The sequence below is a fragment of the Petaurus breviceps genome, unplaced genomic scaffold (assembly GCF_028583685.1).
Source record: "Petaurus breviceps papuanus isolate PSGF00001 unplaced genomic scaffold, PetGlider_PUasm1.0 139, whole genome shotgun sequence".
NCBI lineage: Eukaryota > Metazoa > Chordata > Mammalia > Diprotodontia > Petauridae > Petaurus > Petaurus breviceps.
This window is the reverse complement of record NW_027185697.1, coordinates 12555473-12576524: the sequence shown is the minus strand read 5'-3', so window position 1 is coordinate 12576524 and position 21052 is coordinate 12555473. Positions and strand designations below refer to the sequence as shown.

General features: G+C 41.4%; 1 protein-coding gene across 1 annotated transcript in view; it reads left to right on the top strand.

Annotated features, from left to right (window-relative positions):
- SFXN5 (sideroflexin 5) overlaps positions 1–21052 on the top strand; it is a 224289-nt gene that overhangs the window by 23759 nt on the left and 179478 nt on the right. The window contains exon 2 of the mRNA XM_069066620.1: positions 3750–3818. Within this exon, the coding sequence (XP_068922721.1) occupies positions 3750–3818 (69 nt within the window). The remainder of the gene's footprint in view (positions 1–3749; positions 3819–21052) is intronic.

Here is a 21052-nt window from a genome sequence, read left to right as displayed (position 1 = left end):
ACTTCAGAGGCCAAGTCTAACTCTCATTTTACAACTGAGGAAACTAAGGCCTGGGGAGGTGAAGGGGCTTGTTCAAGGTCACACGGGTTGTAAGTGTCTGAGAGAGGATGTGAGCTCAGGTTTTTCTGACCTCCGGAGTCCAGTGCCACTGGTTTGACCTTTTGCCAAAAACCTCTGGCTCTTTCCCAGAACTCTGAAATTCCTCTTTCCTGAGTAGGCAAAGGCCAAGTTGAGAGTGAAAATGTAGACCATGCCCTCTTTGAGGTTGAGGTCTTTTTTCTTTGTGTCTTTAATACCAAACCCAATTTTTGGGAGGAGGGTTTGGATCTATAATTTCCTTTCCTGTAGATAATCCCCAAGGTGAAAACTCTATCCACTGTGACAGATCGTTTGTAATTTCTAGTCTGAGAAAGTTGCCTGGGACTTTGTCTAGGGTCATACAATTAATATGTGTCAGAACTTGAATTCATTTTTCTGGTTCTAAGTCCTCTATTCTGGTCACTGTGATGGCTTTTGCCTTACAAAGAGTGGGCATTCAATCAGTGTCGATCAAATTGAAAGATAAAAGCCTTGGCCAGAACACTCTGTGACTGGAGATATTTTAAGCTGAGGGTGGCTGACCGTCTGTAACTGAGGAGGCTCCTGTTTCCCATGGGAATTGGATTAAATGCCTTCTAAGGATCTGGCACTGACCTGTGCCATCTCATCAGAGTCAGGGTTCTTTCTACTGCACTCCAAGGCATGAGCGATCTGCTTGTTGCACAGGGGAAATTTGACTGCTTTTTATCATCAGTTAAATACTTGTTCAATATTTAAACCTTAAATCCCTCCACTTATCGAGCACCCACTATGAGCTGGGCAGCACAGTAATAGCAAGGAAGATGCAGGTTCAAGTGTGACCTGTCCTGGCTGCATGACCCTGGACAGTCACCTCTGGGTGCTCTGGGCAACCTTCTGAGATGAACCACTGCAGAAAAGCTGCAGACCTGCATTGACAGAGGGAGTTTCCTTTTCTGGGAGTTCCCTATAGCAGTAAAATCACAGGACCAATCCCTGTGCCTATGTGGCAGTTGCTATGCTGGGAGCCGCGGCTCACAGACTAAAGCAGAGAAGTCCCTGCCTCTGTGAGTCTCCAGATGCTTCATACAGAGCACACGTGCTGGACCTCAGAGAAGGGAGAGAGCCCTTGGCTTGGGAGGGGGGGGTTCTTATTGTCATCCTACAGGATGGACTTGGCAGTGCCTGCCTCTGGGAGGTCCAGGCAGCTGGCAGTGACAGATCTGTATTCTGAAAGACCTGTGTTCAGAACCTAGGATGCTGCTGACCCTGATCCCAGTTCCCTTACCCTTCAGCCTCTGCTGATCTCCATCCCAGCCCCCTCGTGTTCCAGTATTTGCTGACCCTGATCTTAGCCCCCTTTCCATCCCAGTGTAGGCATCTGTTGACCCCAATGACCACTGCAGCTGATTGCCTTGGAATGAGTGGGTCTGATGTGTTTGGCGAGTGCATCATGAGGAGTCCAGCCTGACCTGAGTGAAGGGAGGAGACATTGGGGAGGTCCAGGGAGGTGAGACTGGAGAGGTCAGCATCCTTGGGTGCCTGGGGGCATGGGAGTCACCCCAGGGACTGTGCATATTGGAACAATGGGGCTGCCCTCACCTTCCTCCTTGGAATTTCAGTGTTTTAGAGCCCAAGAGCAAAGGCTATACCTAGGGATTTAGTGTGGAAGGGGAAGGAAAGGTTGGGGAACTGGAGCTGGAGAGGCAGGGGGAGGGGGCAGTGGGAGGGGGCAGTGGGATCTCCAAGGCTGCTGCTCTCCCTTTTTACCTTTCTTCTTTGGCTGGCCTCCCTCCTTTTTCCCCTCCCCACCAACATAGAAACTGACAGACCCACCAGAGATCCCTGGGAGCTTAGCACAGAAACTGGCACCAAGGAAGGGCTTCATCGTTGACTTGATTTGGTGCAGATGGCATTTAGTGTGTGTCGGACACCCAATGGCTTGGGCTCTGGCTGCTCAGAGTGGAGGGGGCGGGGGACAGTGAGAGTCTTTGGCAGGTGTTCTCAGAGGTAAATACTTCCCATCTCTTCTTCTCACCAGCATGGGAGAAGCTCAGGGTAGGTCTTTAGAGGAGGCTGAGGCTCATATATGGATATATGGCCTCAGCAGGTGTATACCAAGGCAGACACTCTCTCTAGGGGAATTGGATTTTCCTTTCTCTCAAAGGGGGAAGATACCTGGAGAATACAAAGGCCAGTTCTCAAGATCCAATCCCCCTTTTCCCTAAAGGAAAAAAGCCAGAGGAAGACAATGCCTGTGAAATTAAAGAGAATTTTTATTAAGCAAGAAAGTGATGAGGGATGGCTCCCTCTAGATTCAGTAGGAATTCTGATCTTATCTAAGACCAGAAAACCTGCAATAGCATCTGGAAAGAATTCAAGGTCTCAGGCTTAATTGGAGTGAGAGTTGTAGAAATTTATTGTTATGCTTCTATGAGAAGCGGGCAAGAGTCCTTTAGGGGACCTGCAAGTAAGAGGGGTACAGGCTTTTACTTTTAAAGGGTAGGGCTGCCATTGTCAGGGCTGACCGGATGGAAGGGACCTCAGTGCATAGATAAAGGTCAGAGCTGACCGAGAGGAACTTGTGACTTTAGTGCATAGATACCAGTTTAGATGAGATTTGGGCCAGACCTGAGGAGACATGAAGAGATTAAGTAAGAACAAAGGAGTCAAGGTGTTGCCTAGGCCAGTGCAATGCAGATGGGGGAAGGGGCAGAGCCCGAGGCTGGGAAAGGGATTTCACAGATTACAATTTTACAATACAAATTGCAGTTACAATTGTACAAACTGGTTTTACAAATTGGTTTAGACCCCAGGTACCCCATCAGAAGTAAAACATGGGAAAGGGGGCAGCTAGCCTAATGTTGACCAGCATGCACACATACACACATACATACACACATGCAATGTATGTATGTATGTATAGAAATACATGCAAAGGAAGGCTGGGAATTAGGGAGAAACTGAGCAGGAATTGAGCAGGTCCTAGAAAGGAATGAGGCAGGGAGCCCCATTCCCAAAGGGAGGGGGAGATCCAGGAAACAGGGGGGTGAGGAATCCCAGGTGGGATACCCAAATCAGAAGACATTCTTGGCGCTAAACAGTCCTGACAGCCCAAGGCTTGAGCATAAACAATAAGATGAGGGGGCACCTCCAAAAACCATAAAACAAGGTGTGTCTGAGAGCCCCATAAACAACAGTTAGGGGAGTCTCTGAAGATAAGGATGTCTCGGGAAGGTCCATAAGATGGTCCATCCTGAGATGGCTCAGGGTCCGCTTCAAAGCTGGAAGGAGCTTAATTGGCTTCAGAGCTGCTGATTTTCTGCACATCCAGCTGGGTTTATTCTTGGTCAACACAAAGGATTGTTGGTACGTCAAACCACTCTGTATCTTCGTTAAGACAGCCAGTCCTCATACAGCTTTTCTGGGTTACCTGGACAATTGGGGAGCTCAAGTAGATAGAGGTAGCTGGTATACTCATTTGCACACGCTCTTGCATGCAGGCTACAGAAATGGCCCAAACTCCCATGAGCTGTCCCTCGCTAAGTGAGAGGGCATAGTTCTGGTGAGATACATACCTTTGAGGTCATTGTCAGATGCTCAGTGTGGATGGGATTTTGGTTGGATTTTTTAAAAATTGTCCATGGAGTAGTCATTTTGATCTCTCTCCTTCTTCCCTTCCCTCCCTGCAGACGTCCTTCTATGGCCGCTTCCGGCATTTCCTGGACATCATTGATCCCCGAACGCTCTTTGTCACTGAGGTAGGTAATTGGCTCTTTTCCCAGAGAGGTTCCTCCTCAGGGATTTCTTCTCTTCCAGCCCTAGAAAAATCTTGGACCAGCAGGCATCATTTCTTTGTCTCTGGGCAGGATCTTGCTTTTTCACTCCCCAGAAATGATTCAACTTGATTTCTGCTTTTTCTCCTGCTCAACAGTATGGATATAAAGATTTTGTCTTTTTTTTTCTTTTTGGAGGGGGAAAGGCAGGGCAGTTGGGGTTAAGTGACTTGTCCAAGGTCACACAGCTAGTAAGTGTTAAATGTCTGAGGTCAGGTTTGAACTCAGGTCCTCCTGACTCCAAGGTCGGTGCTCTATTCACTGCTCCACCTAGCCTCCCTGACCTTTTTTTTTTAGTGTGTTTGAGAAGTGTTATCATTCAGGAGTCATGGAATTGGGGGCAGGGAAATGGTTATGTAGCTGCAGGGAGAGGGATCCATGGATGGACAACTCAGGTACTGCATGAGTACTTTCTTCCTGTGGAGATTTAGAAGATGGCTTCCAGTACACTGGATGAATCTTTCATGGGAACTTTATGGGAGGACCTGGACAAGGGTCAGACAGGATTATAAAGCATTAGTAGGTTATGGTCTGTACCAGTGGAGGGACTTAATTAGGGCCATTTGTGGCAGCAATTAGAATGAAGGTTCTCTGGAGGAATTTGAAATAGACTTGATCAATTTCTCTTGCCCATTTCAATTCCTTCATTTGGTACTAATGCCTTTCTAGGTCCTATGTCTGACGGAAAGTTATTAGAGCAGAGTCTTGGCAGCTGTTTGCAGTGGGCCTCTAAATTTGCATCCAGATTGGGGTGATGCTATGTTGGCTTCCCCCAGATTAAGATGGTACAGTAGCTTCAAGGATGACTTCTCAGATTTCCCTCTTTGCTTAAGAAGAAAAAGGCTCCTCTCTGACATAGGCTAAGGGCATACCCTTCTTAATGGGGGTTCTGGGATAGGAATTGGATTAAAAGATCCCAGAGCTAGTGTTGGAAGGAATTTCAGCTCTCTAGTCTAGCCCGTTCATTTTACAGATGAGGAAACTGAGGCCTGGAGTGGCCCAAAGTCACACAAGTGGGAAGCACTAGAGATGGGTCTCTTTCCACATTACCATGTTGCCTCAAATTCCAGACCTAGGCTTCAGGATCATTGAGTACAGTAACTGGGAATGAGAGGATAGAAGTGAGACATTTCTGAATTTCCTGAAGGCTAGTTAGCAAGAGAGATTTGGGGTGGTCTCCTCAATGATGCCTAGTGCCCTGGGGCCATTTGGGCTCAGATGGATACTTTATGGAGTTAGTATTGGCAAAAGGGAGAGACCTACTCAACTGGGTTTAGAGATGAAAGCAAAAACCAAGGGACTAACAATTCTTATGGAATGTGTGTCAGTCATCTGGCAAATTCTGGGAGAACAGCCATGGATTGCTCCTCTAAGTAGGTATCAAAACCCTCCTTGAACTGGTTAGGGTTTTTTTCCCTTAGGAGTCTATATGTGAAATGCTAACCCCGATTCCATGGGGAAAGGGAAAGAAGCATCTCATACATAAAAGGCCCTACTTATATAGTAAGTAAACCCAGTATTATGTAAATATGTACACTGGGTGAATATGTACGTGTATGTAGATTTTCTATAGCAGGAGACACAGTGAGGAGGGAAGATGGGCCTTGTAGTCAGGAAGACTCAGGGTCACATCCTGCTTGTGACTGCTCCTGGCCATGTGACCCTTAAGGACATGTTGCTTAACCTCATATGCCCTGGGCAGCTCTGAGAGTTGTAGAGAAGGTGCCTGTCTGAATGGGTAGAGGTCCAGTTGTTCCTCTCTTATTCTAGAGCAAACAGAATTAATTTGTTTACTTTCCTTAGAGGAAATAAAGCTAATTATTATAATTGCAAGATTTAAGAAGCAAATATCCTTAGACACATAATAAGAAACTACAGATTTAAGAATTGTAGAGACAAGATGGCTGAGTAGAAACAGGACTTCCAGACAGCTCTGGCTTCCACCTCCTCCAGTTCATGTAAAAAATGACTCTAGACAAACTTTGGAGCTACAGAACCCACAAAATGATAGAGAAAAGCTAACCTCCTGCTGAAGACAGTCCAGCAGGCCAGCAGGAAGGGGCCAGCACAGCACTCTGGGAGCCGAGCCCAACCCCGCACGAGGCCAAGGTTTTAGCCTCAGGGTGGCCACAACCAGTTGCTGGCTGGAGGGACTTCAGATCACCAGCAGCTGTGGTGGTTTCCAGAATTATCAACACATAGATGCTAAGGACAAAGTGAGAGGTCAGTGCAGTGTGGACTTTGGGATCCAGTAGTTCAGGAGTGTGGTCCGGCCTTTAATCCCTAGAGGGAAAAGCTGCTGAGACTCCTTGGCCATGCAGCCACTGCCATGTGGCAGCTTCAGCTCCTGGCTTGCAGATTGTAGGGGGACCAAGCAATCAGTCTGAGGGGTAATCACTCTTGCTTTAACCTGCTTGGATCTGGATGACTGTCTAGGGTGGAGGTCCTGGGGTGCATGACCAGCTTGCCAGAGCATGTGGAAGCTCAGAGAGGGCACCCAACTAAAAGCTCCAACAGCTGTGAAAACCCCAGCCTTTTGGTACAAAGCTCCCCTGTCTGGTAGCAGAGTCTTACTGTGGCAAAAAAGCTCAAAAGTCAAGTAATTGAGTGGCAACGTGAGCAAGCAAAGCAAGCAGAGCAATCCAACTTTACACTCCTATTTTGGGAACAAAAAGGATCAAAGCATGGAACAGGAGGAAGACAACAAAGTCAGAACTCCTGCACCAAAAGCTTCCAAGAAAAATATGAGCTGGTGATAGGCCATAGAGTACCTTAAGAAGGATTTTGAAAACCAAATAAGAGAAGTTGAGGAAAAATTGGGAAGAGAAATGATAACGATGCAAGAAAATTATGAAATGGGTGTCAATATCCTGACTGAAGAAAATAACACATTAAAAAATAGACTAACTCAAATGGGAAAAGAGACTCAAAAAGGCAATGAGGAGAAGAATGCCTTAAATAGCCAAATTTGCCAGATGGGAAAAAAATCTCAAAAGCTCACGGAAGAGAATCATTCCTTCAGAATTAGATTAGAGCAAATGGAAGCTAGTGACTTTACGAGAAATCAAGATACTATTAAACAGATCCAAACAAATGAAAAAATAGAAGGCACTGTGAAATATCTCATTGGAAAAACCACTGACCTGGAAAATAGATCCAGGAGAAATAATTTAAAAATTATTGGACTACCTGAAAGCTATGATCAAAAAAAGAACCTAGAAATTATCCTTCAAGAAATTCTCAAGGAAAACTGCCCCGATGTTTTAGAACTAGAGGGTTCCACCAATCACCTCCTGAAAAAGATCCCCAAAAGAAAACTCCTAGTAATATTATAGCCAGGTTCTGGAGTTCCCAGATCAAGGAGAAAATATTACAGGAAGCCAGAAAGAAACAATTTGAATATTGTAGAAACACAATCAGGATAACTCAGGATCTGGCAGCTTCTACACTGAGGGATCAAAGGGCTTGGAATATGATATTCCGGAGGTCAAAGGAGCCAGGATTAAAACCAAGAATCACCTACCCAGCAAAACTGAGTATCATGTTTCAGGGGAAAATATGGTCATTCAGTGGAATAGAGGACTTTCAAGCATTCTTGATAAAATAACCAGAGTTGAATAGAAAATTTGACATCCAGATACAAGAAGCAAGAGAAGCATGAGAAGATAAACAGGGAAAAGAAATCATAAGGAACTTATCAAAGTTGAACTATTTACATTCCTACATGGAAAAATGATAATTGTAACTTAACAAACTTTTCTCAGTATGAGAATAGTTAAATGGAATAGAAATGTGTGTGTGTGTGTGTGTGTGTGTGTGTGTGTGTATATATACACATGTCTATATAGGAGGGTATATGGGCATATGAATACATATGTGAGTGTGTTTATATATGTGTACAGGTATACATAGAGGGCACAGGACCAATTTAATAGGAAGGGATGATACTTAAAAGGTGAAATTAAGAGGTGAGAGAGGAATATAATGAGAGGAGATGGGGAGAGACAGAATATAGAAGAGGCAAGGGAAAATGATTACAATGGAGGGGAAGAACAGGAAGGCAAAAGGGAATGGGTCAATCTTACTCTCATTGAATTTGGCTTAGGGAGGGAATGACATACACACTAAATAGGGTATCTCATCCTACAGGAGAGTAGGGGGGAAGGGGATGAGAGGGGGGATGATGGAAGTGAGGGCAGGCTAGGGGGGAGGGAAGTTGGAAGCACCCATTTTTGAAAAGGGATGGGATTAAAGTAGAGAATAGAACAAGTGGGAGGTGGGATAGGATGAGGGAAATATATGTCAGTCTTTTACAATATATCCACTATGAAAATGTTTTGCATAGCTATACATGTACAACCTATATTGAATTGCTTATCTTCCCAGTAAGGGTGGGTGACAAGGGAGGAAGAGAATGAATCTGGAATTCAAAGTTTTAAAATCAAATTATATATATGTATATATATATTTATATACACACACACAGACTATTATTATATTATGTTACATGTAACTGGGAAATAAGATATACAGGCACTGGGGCATAGAGATCCACCATGCCCTACTGGAAAATCAGAGGGAGGATGGGGGAAGATATGGGAGAGAGCAGATTGGAGGAGGGGATATCCAGTGGGATTGCTGTTTTGGGGCGGTGTGGGTAGGGGAAAAATGGGGAGAAAATTTGTAACTCAAAATCTTGTGGAAATGAATGATGTAAACTAGAAGTTAATAAAGCATTTGATAAAGTAAAAAAAAAAAAAGAATTGTAGAGACCAGACATTACTAGGAACATTGCAGAAATGAAAGTTTTGTTGACCTCCCTGCAGCGAGGACCCACACTGCTAACACAATTGTCCAAAAGAGGAGAGTAGAGTCTGACAGCTACAGTCTGTGATTGACTTACAGGTGTGTAGTAGGATGCAATGGGTGGAGGGCAGGATTTGGTCTTAGAAGGATTGGGTTTAAATCCCAACTCTGTCCCTGCTGTGGTCTGGGGCAAGTCCTTTGATCTGTCTGGGACTCAGTCTTTTCATCTGTAAAAGAACTGGGCTGGGCTAAAACTGGGCCTCTTCTAGCACTGGATCTCTGAGCCCCTGGGCCTATGAAGCTATTCCTGCAAAATTCTAGAGCACAGTATTGAGCGAATGATATACAAGTCTTTAGAAAAGATGCCAGGAGGCAGAGTCAAGATGGTGGAGTAAAGGCAGGGACTTGCCCAAGCTCTCTCAAGTTCCCCTCTAGTCAACTTTAAAATAGTGCCTCAGGCTGAATTCTGGAGTGGTGGAACCAACAGAAGGTTGGGATGGAACAATTTTACAGCCCAGACAACTTAGGAGGTTGGCAGGAAAGGTCTGTCTCAGTAGGGTGGTGGTTGGACCTGGAGCCCTGCATAGACCATGCAGTGCAGGCCATGCCACAGTGGGAGTAGATGACCTCAGAGGCAGTTTATCAGTATCAACAGCAGCTTTGGGAGCTCTCAGCCCACAGACAGTAAGGGGGTTGGACAGTGAGTCAGAAGGAGGTTACAGGGGTCCCTTTGCTGGCACTGGGGGCAGGAATCTGTTTCTTTACCTATCTGCAGTTCTGGGTTGCAGTCCTAGAGCTAAAAGGATCACTAGCTCACTAGCATTTGCAACCACAAGGGGGCAGGGGCCCTGGTCACAGTTCCAGGGAAGAGAAGAATACTTGTGGTTGTTCCTTAGATCATACTCCGTTGGAGGAACCAAAAACCTATAGACCCCCACTGCCCCCCTCCCCCTCACCCCGAGCTAGCTCAGAAAACAGAGACAGGAAAAATCTGTAGCTTGGGACAGTGCACCTTCCACCTTGGGAGCAAAGCCAACTTTAATGTAAAGTGATAAGTCAATAAATAATGTGAAAAAGTGAGCAAACAACATAAAAAGAACTTGACTATAGAAAGTTGCTGTGGTGATAGAGAAGATCAAGATAAAAACTCAGAAGAAGACAATGAAGTCAAAACAGCTACATGCAAAACTTTTTTTTTTTAAGTGTATTGGTCATATACCCAAAAAGAATTCTTGGAAGATCTCAAAAAGAATTTTAAGACTCAAATAAGAGAGGTAGGGTGGGAAATTGGGAAAAGAAATGAGACTGATGCAAGAAAATTATGAAAAGAGGTAAAGGAGGTACAAAGCTACTGAAGAAAAAACAGAATAGGCCAAATGGTTTTTAAAAAAAGGCACAAAAACCCACCTAAGAGAACTCCTTAAAAAGCAGAATCGACCATATGGAAAAGGAGGTACAAAAACTCGCTGAAGAAAATAATTCCATAAAGATTAGAAGTGGGCAAGTGAAAGCTAATAACTCCATAAGACTTTAAGAAAAAATGAAACAAAGTCAAAAGAATGAAAAAAAAAAAAGAAGAAAATGTGAAATATCTCATTGGAAGAACTGACCTGGAAAATCAACCCAGGGGAGATAATTTAAGAATTATTGGACTACCTGAAAGCCATAATTTTTTTTTAAAAGTGCCTAGACATCATCTTTAAAGAAATTATCAAGAAAAACTGCCCTGATGTCCTAGAATCAGAGGATAAAATAGAAATTGAAAGAATCCACTGATCATCTCCTAAAAGAAATCCCAAAATGAAAACTCCCAGGGATATTTTAGCCAAATTCCAGAGCTCCTGGGTCAAGGAGAAAATTGCAGGCAGCCAGATAGAAACAATTTAAATATCATAGGATCACAAAAAAATTAGCAACTTCTATATTAAAAGCTTGGAAGCCTTGGAATGTGGTATTCTGGAGGGCAAAGGATCTACGATTACAACCAAGAATAACCTACCCAGCAAAACTGAGTATAATTCTTCAAGCATTCCTGATGAAAAGATCAAAGCTGAATAGAAAAAAATTGTCTTTCAAATACATGATTCAAGAGAAGCATAAAAAGGGAAACAGGGAAGAGAAATCATAAGGGATTCAATAAAGTTAAACTGTTTACATTCCATTTACATTCCATGGGAAGACAATATATGTAACTCCTAAGAATTTTATCATTATTAGGACAGTTAGAAGTAGGATACAGGAGTATAGAAGGAATAGACAGAGGACATGGGTGTGTGTTGACCGTAGTGGAATGATTTCAGAAGAATAAAATTAAGAGGTGAGAAAGAGGAATGCGAAGGGAGAGGTAGAATGGGGTAAATTATCTCACATAAGAGAGGTATGAAAGAAAGAGCTTTTACAATGGAGGGGACCATGGGGTGGTGGTGGCAGATAATGCTTGAACCTTACTCTCATTAGAATTGACTCAGAGGGGGTGGCCAGGTAGCACAGCGAGTAAGAGCACCAGTTCCAGTGTTGAGAAGACCTGGAGATCGAATCCCGGGCTCAAACACTTAACACCCACCCAGAAACACCTGGCTGTGTAACCTTGAGCAAGTTACTTAACCCCAATTGCTTAGGGGCACCCAGGTGGCTCAGCAAGTAAGAGCACCGGCTCCAGTGTTGGGATGACCTGGATCAAATCTGGGCTCAGATACTCAGCACCACACCCAGAAATAATAACTGGCCGTGTAACCTTGAGCAAGTTACTTAACCCCGATTGCTTTTAAAAAAAAAAAGAATTGACTCAGAGAGGGAATAACATACACACTCACTTGAATATAGGACTCTATCTTATATAGGAAAGTAGGAGGGGATGGTGATGGGTGGGGTGATAGAAGATTGGGGGAGGCAGTGGTCAGAAGCAAAGCAGACTTTTGAGGAGAAACCGTTAAAGAAGAGAGAGAGAAGGATAAATGGGGGAGAGATAGGATGGAGGGGAATACACAGGTAGTAATCATAACAGTAAATGTGAATAGGATGAACTCACTCGTAAAAAGAAAAAGCAGAGTAGATTAAAAACTAGAATCAAATAAGTTCATTACAGAAACATACTTGAAGCAGAGACACACACAGAGTAAAGGTAAGGGACTGGAGCAAAATCTATTATGTTTCAGCTGAAGTAAAAAAAAAAGCAGGGGTAGCAATCATGATTTCAAAGGAAGAACAAAAAGAAACCTAATTAAAAGTGATCATCAGGGAAACTACATTTTGCTAAAAGGTACCATAGACAATGAAGCAATGTCAATACTAAACATATATGTACCAAATGGTATAGCCTCCAAATTTTTAAAGGAAAAGTTAAATGAGTTACAGGAGGAAATAGACAGTAAAATTATACTAGTAGGGGAACCTCAATTTTTCCCTCTCAGAAGATAAATTTAACCAAAAAATAAACAAGAAAGAAGTTAAGGAAAGGAATAGAAGTTTAGAAATGTTAGATATAATAGAACTCTGGAAAAAAATTGAATGGGGATAGAAAGAGGCATATCTTTTTCTCAGCAGTACATGGCATCTACACAAAAATTAACCATGTATTAGGGCATAAAAACCTCACAATCAAATGCAGAAAAACAGTAATATTAAATGCATCCTTTTCAGATGATAATGCAATAAAAATTACATTCTATAAAGGACTATGGAAACATAAATTTAAAATTACTTAGAAACTAAATAATCTAATCCTAAAGAATGAATGAGTCAAAAAACAAGTCATAGAAAGAATCAATAATTGCATTAAAGAAAATGACAATAATGAGACAATATGCCAAAATGTTTGTGATGCAGCCAAAGCAGTACTTAGGGGAAATTTTATATTTCTAAACAATTATATCAGTAAAACAGAGAAAGAGCAGATCAGTGAATTGGGCTTACAACTAAAAAAAGAGCACATTAAAAATTCCCAATCAAATACCAAATTGTGTGGCAGATGAAATGAGGAAAAAAGGTTTGATCTGAGTGTATCAATTTATTAGGCAATGCATGGCAATTTCCCAGCAAACCAGTATCAGACCTCATCAGCTTAGGCCTGGACCCTGAATACAAGGGAAGACAGACATTTATACACCAAAAACAATCAAATAAAGCCAGTTAATTAAAAGAAAACAGTACAATATTAGGTAATCTGATTTCTAATTAGATGAGATATTAGGAACTTTTCCATATTGGGAAAGGGAGAGTAAACAGATACAATTCCTGGAATTCAGAAAAAGAGGTGTCCCATTCCCCCTAAGAATTGATAAATAGATAAATAATCAAAGAACATGAAAACAGTAACTGATTGATCAGTATAGGGCCATTTTTCAAATAAGACATATGAGTTTCTTGAGGTGTACAATTTTGAGAAAACTCCTTGCATCAGTCTTTGGATCTGACTGGGTTTCTGGTCAGCATAACTGAGGTCCTTAATTAAGGGTCTCTAAATAGCAGGTAGAGGTAGTGCAGTTTCTCCCAGTGCCTACTCAGGACTGACTTCAAACAAGATAATAAATTTTTCTCCCAATTCCCACAACTGGATAGAGTTTTCTCACAAGATAGAAGTTGGACTAGACCTATAATTGAATAGAAAAGGAACTGAGTTATCTCCAGAATTGGGTCACAAGATGGAGTCAGTGTGGTTCACTCAGTTCCCATAATTAACCAGTTGTCTTAATCCCCCAAATTCCCTCAATTTTCTCAATTGGAGATCCTGAAAATCAAAGGAGAAATGAATAAAATTAAAAGTAGACCATTGAACTAATAAATACAATTAGGAGCTGGTTTTATGGGGAGGGAAACCCATAATAAACTATTGGTTAATTTAATAAATAAACTTTTGAAATAAACTATTGGTTAATTTCATTAAAAAAAAAAGACCAAATTACCAGTATAAAAATGAAAAGGGTGAGTTGACCACCAATGAAGAGGAAATCAAAGCAATTATTAGGAGCTATTTTGCCCAATTAGATGCTAATAAATCCGACAATCTAAGTGAAATGAATACTTGACAAAATACAAATTGTCCAGATTAACAGAAGAGTTAAATACCTTAGAAAATGAAATTGAACAAGCCATAAATAAGCACCCTAAGAAAAAATCCTCAGTACCAGATGAATTCACAAGTGAATTCTACCAAACATTTAAAAAATAATTAATTCTAACAATGTATAAATTATTCAGAAAAATAGGCAAAGGCGTCCTACCAGATTCCTTTTATGACAAATATGGTACTGATATCTAAACCAGGAAGAGCAAAAACAGAGAAAGAAAATTGTAGACTAATTTCCCTAATGAATATTGGTGCAAAAATTTTAAGTAAAAAATTAGCAAGGAATTATAGCCATATGTCACAAATAATCATATACTATGACTAGGTGGAATTTCTACCAGGAATGCAGCACTAGTTCTATATTGGGAAAACTATCATCATAATTGACCCATATCAATAACAAAGCCAAAACAAATCATATGATTATCTCAAGAGTTGCAGAAAAAGCTTTTGACAAAATACAACACCCATTCCTATCAAAAAAAAAAAAAAACATTCAGAGAGCACAAGAATAAATGGAGCTTTCCTAAAAATGATAAGTGGTATTTATCTAAAACGATCAGCAAGCCTTTTGTACAATGGGGATAAGCTCTAGGAGCCTTCCAAATAACATCAGAGATGAAACAAGGATGCTCATTATCACCACTATTATTCAATATTATATTAGAAATGGTAGCTATAGCAGTGAGAAAAGAAAAAGGAATCGAAGGAATTAGAATAGGCAATGAGGAAACAAAAGTACTACTTTTTGCAGATAACGGGATGGTATACTTAGAGAATCAACTAAAAAACTAGTTGAAATAATTAATAACTTAAGCAAAGTTGTAGGATATAAAATAAGCCCACATAAGTCATCAACATTTCCATGTCTTATCAACAGTGTCCAACAGAAAGATATAGAATGAGAAATTCCATTTAAAAATAATTGTAGATAATATAAAATACTTGGGTTTCTGCCTGTAAAACAAACCCAGGAATTATTTGAACACAATTACAAAACACTTTTCAAACAAGTCAGATCTAAACAATTGGAAAAATATTAATTGCTCATGGATAGGCCAAGCTAACACAATAAAAATGACAATTCTACGTAAATTAATTCACTTATTCATTGACATGCCAATCAAACTACCAAATGTTTATAGAGCCAGAAAAAACAACAAAATTTATCTGGAGGAGTAAAAGGTCAAGAATAGAGGGAATAAATGAAAAAAAAATGTGAAGGAACATGGTTTAGCTGTACCAGATCTCAAACTATATTTCAGAGCAGTAATCATCAAAGCAATCTGGCACTGACTAGGAAATAGAATGATGGGTCACTGGAATAGATTAGATACATAAGACACAGTAGTAAATGATAACAGTAATCTAGTATTCAACAAACCCAAAGATCAAAGATTCTGGGGGAAGAAATCACTATCTGACAAAAAACTGCTGGGAAAACTAGAAAGCAGTTTGGCAGAAACTAGGCATAAACCAACATCTCACTCTGTATACTGAGACAAAGTCAAAATGGGTACATCATTTAGATATAAAGGGTGATATAAGCAAATTAGAAGGGCGTGGGATGTCTTACCTGTCAGAAGGTAGTTTCAACTATTTCAAATAGTTGAAATAATTAATAACTTCAGCAAAGTTGCAGAATATAAAATAAACCAACATAAATCATCAGTGTTTCCATGTATTATCAACAAAGTCCAGCAGGAAGAGATAGAATAAGAAATTTCATTTTAAAATAATTGTAGACAATATAAAATACTTGGGATTCTGTCTTGGGAAAAAGACATTTTACTTATGGGAAGTAAAAAGGATGATTATGATTACATCAAATTAAAAAGGGTTTGTACAAACAAAACCAGTATAACCAAGATTAAAAAGAAAGAAGAAAACTGGATGGGTGAGGGGGGAGATGGGATTTTATAATACATTTCTCTGATAAAGGCCTTATTTCTCAAACATAGAGAGAATTGAATCAAATATTTAAGAATTTGAGTCATTCCCCAGTTGATATATGGTCAAAGGATATGAACAGACAGTTTTCAGAAGAAATCAAAGCTATCTATAGTCCTGTGAAAAAATGCCCTAAAACACTATTGATTAGAGAAATACAAATTAAAACAACTGTGAAGTGCTACCTCACACCTATCAGATTGGTTAATATGATGGAAAAAAGAAAATGACAAATTTTGGTGGGAATGTGGAAAAACTGGGACACTAATGTACTGTTGGTGGAGTTGTAAACTGACCCAATTTGGAACTATGCCCGAAGGATATATATAAATATAAATATAATAGGGATTATTATATATTATATTTATATATTAATATAAATATAATAAGGAATATAGTTCCCAATTTGGAACTATAAAAACTGTACAGTTTGGCCCAGAAATACTTTTACTAGGTCTGTATGTGTATTGCCAAGGTAATATTCACAACACTGATGGTGACTATGAATATGCTAGTTTCATTCTGAATTGCAAAATACAACAGACTCTCCATATAGAAGACAGAACCAAAACATTTATTCAGATGCCAAAAAGTCAAATCCCAATACCAGAAAACCAAATCCATCATAGCAACAGAGAAGTTAATATACCATAACACAGCGGGGGGGGGGGGCAACATCATCCCAAAGCCTTCCCACAACCAAATACTCACAAGCCTAGCTGTCTCCTTGCTTGTGCCCTCTCTCTCCTACTGAACTAACTGCTCTCACTCCCAGCTTCCTCTGGGCTCTGCTCTACTTATTCTGCAAGCTCCTCCCACCACAGGCTCCATGTGATTACATTTGGCCTATTAAGGACTAGGAAGATTTTCAAGTTCCCATTACCATTTCAGTATGCCAAAGAGATTAAAAAAAAAAAAAACGAAACAAATAAAAGGAAAAGGACCCATATGTGCAAAAATATTTATAGCAGCTCTTTTGTGGAGGCAAAGAATTAAAAATTGAAGGGATGCCTGTCAACTGGGGAATGGCTGAACAAGTTGTAGTGCATGATTGGGATGGAATGCCATTGTGCTTCCAGAAATGATGATTTCAGGGCGGTTAGGTGGCGCAGTGAATAGAGCACTGGCCTTTGGGGTCAGGAGGACCTAAGTTCAAATCCAGCCTCTGACACCTAACACTTACTAGCCATGTGACCTTGGGCAAGTCACTTAACCCCAAATGCCCTGCCCTCCTCCCTCCAAAAAGGAAAAAAAAAGATTTCAGAAAAACCCAGGAAGATTTACATGAATTGATGCAAAGTGAAGTTAGCAAAACCAAGAGAATATTGTATAGCAACAACAGCAATATTGTATGACAAGCAACTGTGAATGACTTAGCTATTCTTAGTAATACAGTGATCCAGGACAATTCTAAAGGACTTATGATGAAAAATGCTATCCACCTCCAGAGAAAGAACTGATAGATTCTGAATACAGATCAAGGAATACTTTTTTTAACTTTATTTTTCTTGGTTGTTGTTTTTATTCTATGTTTTCTTATACAACATGGCTAATTTGGAAATTTATTTTGTATGACTGCACATGGATGATCAAATTGCTTGCTTTCTCAAGGAGGGGGAAAAAAGGGAGAGAGAATATTGTTTTTATAAGTAATCAGAAAAAAATTTAAAATCTAAAAACAAAAACCAGATAAGGAGATGCTTGCATGGTTTCCTCAAGAACCAGCCATCCCAGATAGATGCCATTTGAATCAATTCCAGCAAAGCATTGGGCAGTCTATCATGTAATGCTTGTGGACAAAGTGGAGAGCTGTGCCTAGATATTGGTACACTTGGGTATATGACTGGACTCAAAGAGTAATGGTTTCATTTTAGCCCATGGGAGGTCCCTAGTAGGGCATCCATGGGACTTCTCCTTAGCTCTGTGCTAGTTGGCATTTTTATCCGTGACTTGGATGAAAGTATTGATGTCTTATTTGTTGCATTTGCAGATGACATCAAGCTGGGCAGCCTGGCTACCACAGTGGTTGACAGAATTAGTATCCCAAAGAGGTCTTAACATCATAGAACACTGGGCTGAATTTAGTAAGATGAAATTTAATAGAGATAAATGTGAAAAGTCTTTTACTTGGATGTGTCTCCACAAATACAAAGTACAACAGGTTCAGGGTAGCTGAAAAAGGTCTAGGGGATTTAATGGATTGTAAGCTCACTATGAGTCCACAGTGTAATATGACTAGGTGTCATTAGTGGAGGCCCAGTGACCAGGACTGGGCAGGTGATGATCTGTTGCCTTGCTCAGACCATACTGGACTCCTAGGGTCAGGTCTAGTTGCCATATTTTAGGTAAGGACATTGATAAGTGTCCAGAAGAAGGCAGTCGGGATGATGAGAAGACTAGAGCCCATGAAGTATGAGAATTCTCAAAGGAGCTGGGAGAAAAGAAGATGGGGAGGAGAGGAACATGGTATCTATCTTGAACTTATTCCACTTGGCCCCAGAGTGCTACATTTTGTGAAAAGCAGTGGATAGAAGTTGCAAAGAGGCAAATTTTAGGTTTTAATTAGACCTATACAAAAATGGAATGTTCTCCCTCCAAAGATCCAGGGTTCTTCATGATTGGGAGTCTTCAAGTGGAAACTGAATGACTGTGGGAGTTTTAGAAAGGGAAATCTTGTTTAGTTCTGTGTTGGATTACATAGCTTTTGGTGTTCTGTGCCTGTGGAGTTAGCTGGAGGCCAGTCTTGACAAATTCCTACTGGCTGTCCTGGCCTTCAAGTACTTCATGACTATAATGGCTCTGTGATCTCCTGGAGATATTCCCTCCCTCTGTGCTAATCACAACCCATCCGTGCCTCCCCATCCTGTACAATTCTTGTTCACATTCTCCCACGAATCTTTTATGGAGGATCCATTCAACATGTCAAATGTGTTCCTTACATTCTGTGGGAACCACTGCTTTGCCCACTTCTCATATCCCCTGATCCTACTATGCAACCAGCCAGGGTGACATGAAGCCAGCTGGTACCTATTGTCTGAGCTTATTTTTCAGTGCGAAATTAATTTTCAGTGTGACCATTTATACTGTGAAAATCAGCAAACACTACAAATCAGAACTTAACTTACTGTTTCTTTGATTGTCCAAACTTAAGAAAACAATGGAGAAAAAGTCAGTAATGCACCTTAAATTTGTGTGTCATACTTACATTCCGCCCCCTCCCAAGAGCTGGTTGTTAAACACCAGCACACTCCTTATGAATGCTATTCCTTTTGCCTGCTGTGCATAGCCATTGCCCTTTGGGTCAAATCAAGTTGCGACTGATTCCTTAGTGATCACAATGTTTCAGAATTTGCATCTCTGCAGCATTGCCAGGAGAATATTTGTATTAGAAAGCTGATTGAGTGTGTGTGTGTGTGTGTCCTTGAATGTTCCTGTGAATACGTGAACTTGAACATGTTCTAGGAAGCAGCTTGGGATGATTAAATGCACGGGGCAATTTCCCAAATCCTCTTCAGCTCCTTTTATCTTATTCTGTTCTGGATCCACCCCATGGATCTTTTTTAGGGTCCAATTCTGGCTTATTGTAGTCTGGACAGACCGTGGGTGTTGTCCATGGCTTATTGTAGTCTGGAGAGACCATGGGTGTTGTCCATGGCTTATTGTAGTCTGGACAGACCGTGGGTGTTGTCCATCTCTGACTTTTCCTGGGTGGATCATTAGGCCTTTTTCTTTTGCATGATCATGGATCTCCTTGAGGAGGCCCTGTAATGTTTCAGGGCACAGTGCAAACAGGATGCCTGAAGTGCTTGGATCCTGTTTATCTGGGACCTGCTTGGGACATCCTCTGTCCTTTCTTGAGCATAACCCTCTTGGTTTTTCTCTTGGTTAATAATGGTTAATAAATTACATATATTTTGACACTTAAGCTGAAGTCTCAGAGTTCAGGGATTGAGGCGTGAACAGCTTTGAGGGGCCTTTGGAAACGTCCCTAGAGACTGCTCATTTTTCATAATCTTCTCATTGTGTCTTGGGTCTTTGTTATCTATCAGTGGTCAAAAGGTTTGGGGAAGGCTTCCAGGAGGAGGGAGTACGGAATCTAAGCTGGGCCTTGAAGACAGAGAAATATTTCATTGGACAGACAGAAGGGGAGGGCTACTCCAGGAAAAGAGAAGGATTCCATTACATTCATATGATCCTTACGAGAGTGAAGCCAGGTCTAGAAAGGCTAAGTGGTTTGTCCCTGCTCACACAGCTCGTATGTGACAAAGCAGCATTTGACCCCAGGTTTTCTTCTTGACTCAAAGGTCAGCCTGCTAGCCATTCTGCTGCAGATTCTGGGGAGGAAGCGCACTTTGGGGCACTGGAGTCTTAGCAGGGGATTTCCCTAAGGTCACCCAAGCAACCTGAATTCAAATCCTATGTCTTCCACTTGCTTTCATGGGACTTTAGGCAGCTTGCTTACACTCGATAGACCTCAGTTACCTATGCTGCTAAACGAGGGGGTTGGGCCATTAGATGGTCCCTTCCAGCCAGGAGATTATACCCTCTAGTGATTTAAGAACCCAGCTCTAGTCTGTGGTCTGACTGGTTGTACTTTGTTCTCTTACCTATGGGCAGCCTTCACAGGTCTAGAGAGTCAGGTGGATACTGTAGGTGTGGGAGGTGGATTGTCAGGTTCTTTAGCTGACCATGCCAGGCTGGGCCCCTGCCTCTGCTCCCCTGCTACTGCTGGAGTGGGCACCTGGCTCTTGGCACCATGGCATAGCGCATAGGCTGGCAGCACAGGGGTGTCTGCCTCTTTCTTGACAGGTGTGAGGTCATGACCATTGGAATTAGATTCTTAATTACAGGGTAAAGACACTCTGGCCAGGGAAGAAAGGTTGGAGATGGGCTCCAGCCAGGGACGCATCTGGCCCATGTGACAAGCCCTAGGACAGGCTGTGAATGCATCTTTGTGGGGGGCCCTTCATTAGAGCCAGGCTGCTGGTCCCTCAAAGTGGCAGAGCATACCTCTGTGACAGCCCCCTGCCACAGCCCTACTGTAGGCACATGGGATGGGAAGACTTCAGAGCTGGGAGGGACTTGTAGATCATTTTGTTTAGTCCTTAAAGAAAGAACAAGGAGCACTTACTCATGAGCTTAGAACTGGGTGTGGGGGTGGGGAGACTTGAACTTGAACCAAAGCCTTTAGTAGGGCTGGGAGGCCAGGTGATATTTGGGAGCCTTGTCTGCCAGGAGCCCCCTCTTTTAAATAATTTATATCTTTTGTTTTTATATCCCTTATAAAAGAATAAAGCAAAGAGAAAGAAAGGAAAAAGTGTTGCACAAAATAACCAAC